We start from the raw sequence: 3,622 nt of genomic DNA on the forward strand, positions 1-3,622 counted from the left end.
GGCGGGGACCAGAGTGAGAAAAAGGGGGGATGAAGCCCCTCTGCCGGCTCCGGGTTGCTCCGATGCCCAGCAGGATGCAAAACCTCACCAAGCCCAGCAACGGCATCTCCCCAGGTTGGGGGTTTCTTTAAGGACCATTTTGGCAAAAGAAACCCCTAAGCCTGAACCTCGTCTCCCTGTTAGCAAGTGCAAACTGGTGTAAATTACTGGGAGGGGGCAGAAGCTGTCAGCGGGGGTCTTTATAAAGACCCTGGGAAGGGGCAGAGCAAAGTTTGGAGCTGCTGGGGAGATGCTGGAAGGACTTGGGGTGGGGGGGCTCAGGAACAGGCTCTGCCAGGGGTCTGCTCTGTCATGCAATGACACAGAGGCTTTGTAAGGGCTTTTTGAATCCGGGGTGGTTTCTCTGGGGTTTTGGGGCTGCTGGGGAAAGCGGGAGAGCAGCTGCAGCACCTTCTGCAAACCTGCCCAGACCTGCCTGGATCTGCTGTGTCTGTGGGGAGGTGGAGGGGGGGTGAGCCCCGTGCTTCCCAGTATCACAGGCTGATGTGCTCAGGAAACTACCACTTGTCTGCAGCCCCACAGCTCCGTGGTAAACCTGGGGGGCTCAGGTTGACCTTCTCCAATGCAATCCCCCAGCATGGGCTTGTCCCCATCCCAAGGGGGCTAAGGGTCTCCTCCCGCTGCTCAGAAACAGCTCCTCTCTGCAGGAATTGGGGACACACTCTGGCTTTTGTGCTTTGCACGGATCTTGCATCTTGCTGTCCAGTTCCTCCGGACCAGCTTTCTCTCCCCAAACCCAATGCATTGCCCAGGGCAGCTCATGTCGACCTACGAGCCAAGCTGGGCTCAGGGAAGCTCCTATGTTTTGAGCTAAACGTGCACTGAACCTCTCCTCGAGCCAGCAAGGACGGTTTGGGGGGGATGTCCGAGTATGTTGCTCGGAGGCGGCACTGAGCTGTTTTGCTCAGCCTTTTCCAAAAAATGCCTGCCGGGGCTGAGTCGCACCGTGGAAAATCCCACGGAGCTGGAGGAAGACATGAGTCACCCAGCTGCCCGCTAACTTACGGCACACAAAACCCTGCTGATGCACACCGAGGCTTTGGAAAAGCTTTTATTGAAAGCCCCACGGCAATGCTGTGGGCAGCGGGGGTCACTTTTTGCGGGGCTGCTTGGTAGGGCCATCCTTGAAGAACTCGTTGAAGCCCATGGTGATGCAGGCCAGGAAGCAGGCGTACTCCTTAAAGTCCACCTCGTTGTCCTTGTTGTGGTCCAGGTCGTTCACGAGCCTCTTGAACTCCGCCTCGTCCATTTGTTTCTGCAAGGACGGAGAGCGCGGTGGGGGTAAGCAATTTTGGGGTGCAGGGATGAGCAAGGTGCTTCCCTGTCCAGCCCTGCTGCTGGCAAGGAAGGATGTAAAAAGCCTGGGCTTCCCTCCCCCTGCCTCGAAGGAGGGTTTTCTTTTTGCCTTTGGAAGGAGGTGGCCTTTAGAAATGCAGGTGGCTTACCTGTGATCTGGGGCATGCTGGCACGGCTACAGCAAATATGCCTCTCGGTCACGAAAAAGTTTGGCTAAAAAATTTCTCCTCCCTCCTCCCCGTCTAAACCACAAGCCAACTTCCCCTTAAGTGGGGGTTAAAAAAGGATTAAAAAAATTAAAATCGGAGGACGATTTTCTTTGCCAATCAAAATATTTCTGTGGGTGTAAGAAAGCCAAGCTTCCTTTCGGTCTGAGCATGCTCCAGCTCAGGTCCCCCTGGCCTCGTCCCTCCTTCTCCCCAGGGCTTGCCCTGGAGCCACGAGGTCTCAGCGTGTCGCACGCAGGCTACATCCGTCGCGCGTGCTTTGGGGAAATTCAGAAACCACCTCAGCTCTCCCCGGTTTGCACCGTGCTATGTGGAAAGATTCAAGGCTGGTTTGCTCCTGCCCCTACAACACCTCCCGCCCGCACCGGGGCACCTCCAAGGGATGCAAAGGGATGCGCCGCCACGGCCACTTACGCTCCCAAAGACAGGCAGCTCCTTGTTGAGCAGCTCCTTGAGCTCTGCCTTGCTGAGTTTGTATTTGTCCCCTTCCTTTCCCGAGTACTTGTGGAAGGTGGTGACCATCACGGTCAGCGCTTGCTCCAGGGAACATGCCATCGCCAGCTTCCTGCACACCTGGAGGGCAGAGCACCGGGGATGGGGTCACGGCAGGCTTGCAGGGGGCAAGAGGGTTCCATCTCCCCCACCCTGCCCAAATCAGTCCACCATGTTGCAGAGGGGCGACTGCAACCCCGGCGCCTCTCGGGGACGGCGTTTCGGGATGCAGTGACTGCTGGGTGAATTGAGAGCAAAGCCGCACGAGTGACGCATGAGGAAGGGGAGCAGAGACTTACCGGGGTCGGCGCAGATCGGGCAGCGGCAAGGAGACAGGGTGCTGCGGCTGGAGTGCGATGGGCATTTATAGCCCAGCTGGGGTGGCACTGCCCAGCGTGCCCCATGCAGCCCCCTCGCCTCCAGGCTTTCCCAGCAGCTCCGTACAGGTGGTTTCACCCCCGCCTCATTTTTGCCTAACGAGCTGTGTGATCCCATTAGTGGGAGGTGGGTGGGTTTGGGTGCTGCTGGGAGGAGTTGCTGGCCTCCTGGGGAGTCTGGGGACCGAGGCACAAGTCAAGGGATGGGTGCGGGGACTGGGAAGGGCTGGGGCATCCCTTGGGGCTCCCCCGAGAAAGCTGGACACCAGCCCACGTCCCCCCCTAAGCCATCGCTGTACTGTCCCCCACACCGTCTGGATGAGGGGGGCCTGGTCTCCCCAGGACAGACGGTCCCAAGCACTCCCATCCCAGTGACCCCAATGCAAGCGAACAGGCTCCGCAGCGGGGCTGGGGAGGTGACAGCAGTTTTATTCGAGCCAAAAAAGAGCCACGGGCGTGGGGTCGATGCCGGCTGGTGGGGCCATAAGCCTTAGCACAGAATTCATGGCAGAACATGCTGAGGCAGCCCAGGAGGACAAAGTACTCCTTGAAGTCCATCGTGTTGTCTATCCAGATCCTTCAGCAGCACCCAGAAGCTGTGCTCATCCAGTTGTTCCTGGCACAGAGCATCAGCGGGGTCAAGGATGGCGCTTGCCGGCCGTGGCACAAGTAGGCATCAACTGCAACGGGTGGTTTCGGCAGATGGGGGGGGGACGTGTTTCAGGGAGAAGCGAGCCCTTCCCTGACCCACAAATCTTCCCCAGTGGTGGGGAGAGACGTGGGGATGCTTGTGGGGCTTGGTCCTGGGTGTCCCCACGCTCACCCCCACGAAGCTGGGCAGCTCCTTCAGCTCGCCCTTGCTCAGCTGGTACTTGTCACCCTCCTTCCCCGAGCACTCGTGGAAGGTGGCAATGCTGGAGGCCAGGGCTTGTTCCAGGGTGGTGGCCACCCTGGCAGGAGGCTGCTCCCAGGGGAGCGCCAGCACCGGGAAGGGCATCTGGGTTTTCCCTGCAAACCCCCAGTTACGTTTGCATTGCCACCCATCCGCGAGGACCTGTTCGGTTTGGAGGAAGGAGCCAGGGTAAATCCTCGTCTGGTGAAACCCAAGGTGGCCTGGCCTCAAGCATCTCAAAGGCAGCCAACCTCTGAGTCCCTGGTGATTGCAGAGGA

At 58.9% G+C, this 3,622-nt stretch overlaps 1 protein-coding gene across 1 annotated transcript; it reads right to left on the reverse strand.

Moving 5' to 3' along the window:
* Positions 1-1,150: 1,150 nt before the first annotated feature.
* Positions 1,151-2,138, reverse strand: LOC104082418 (protein S100-A4-like). The gene is made up of 2 exons (XM_009585539.1): positions 1,998-2,138; positions 1,151-1,315 (listed from the first exon to the last, which is right to left on the reverse strand). The coding sequence occupies exons 1-2, from the start codon at positions 2,136-2,138 to the stop codon at positions 1,151-1,153; spliced, it is 306 nt and encodes a 101-aa protein (XP_009583834.1).
* Between the last annotated feature and the right edge of the window lie 1,484 nt (positions 2,139-3,622).

This window comes from Fulmarus glacialis, unplaced genomic scaffold (assembly GCF_000690835.1).
Source record: "Fulmarus glacialis isolate BGI_N327 unplaced genomic scaffold, ASM69083v1 scaffold17969, whole genome shotgun sequence".
NCBI classification, from domain to species: domain Eukaryota; kingdom Metazoa; phylum Chordata; class Aves; order Procellariiformes; family Procellariidae; genus Fulmarus; species Fulmarus glacialis.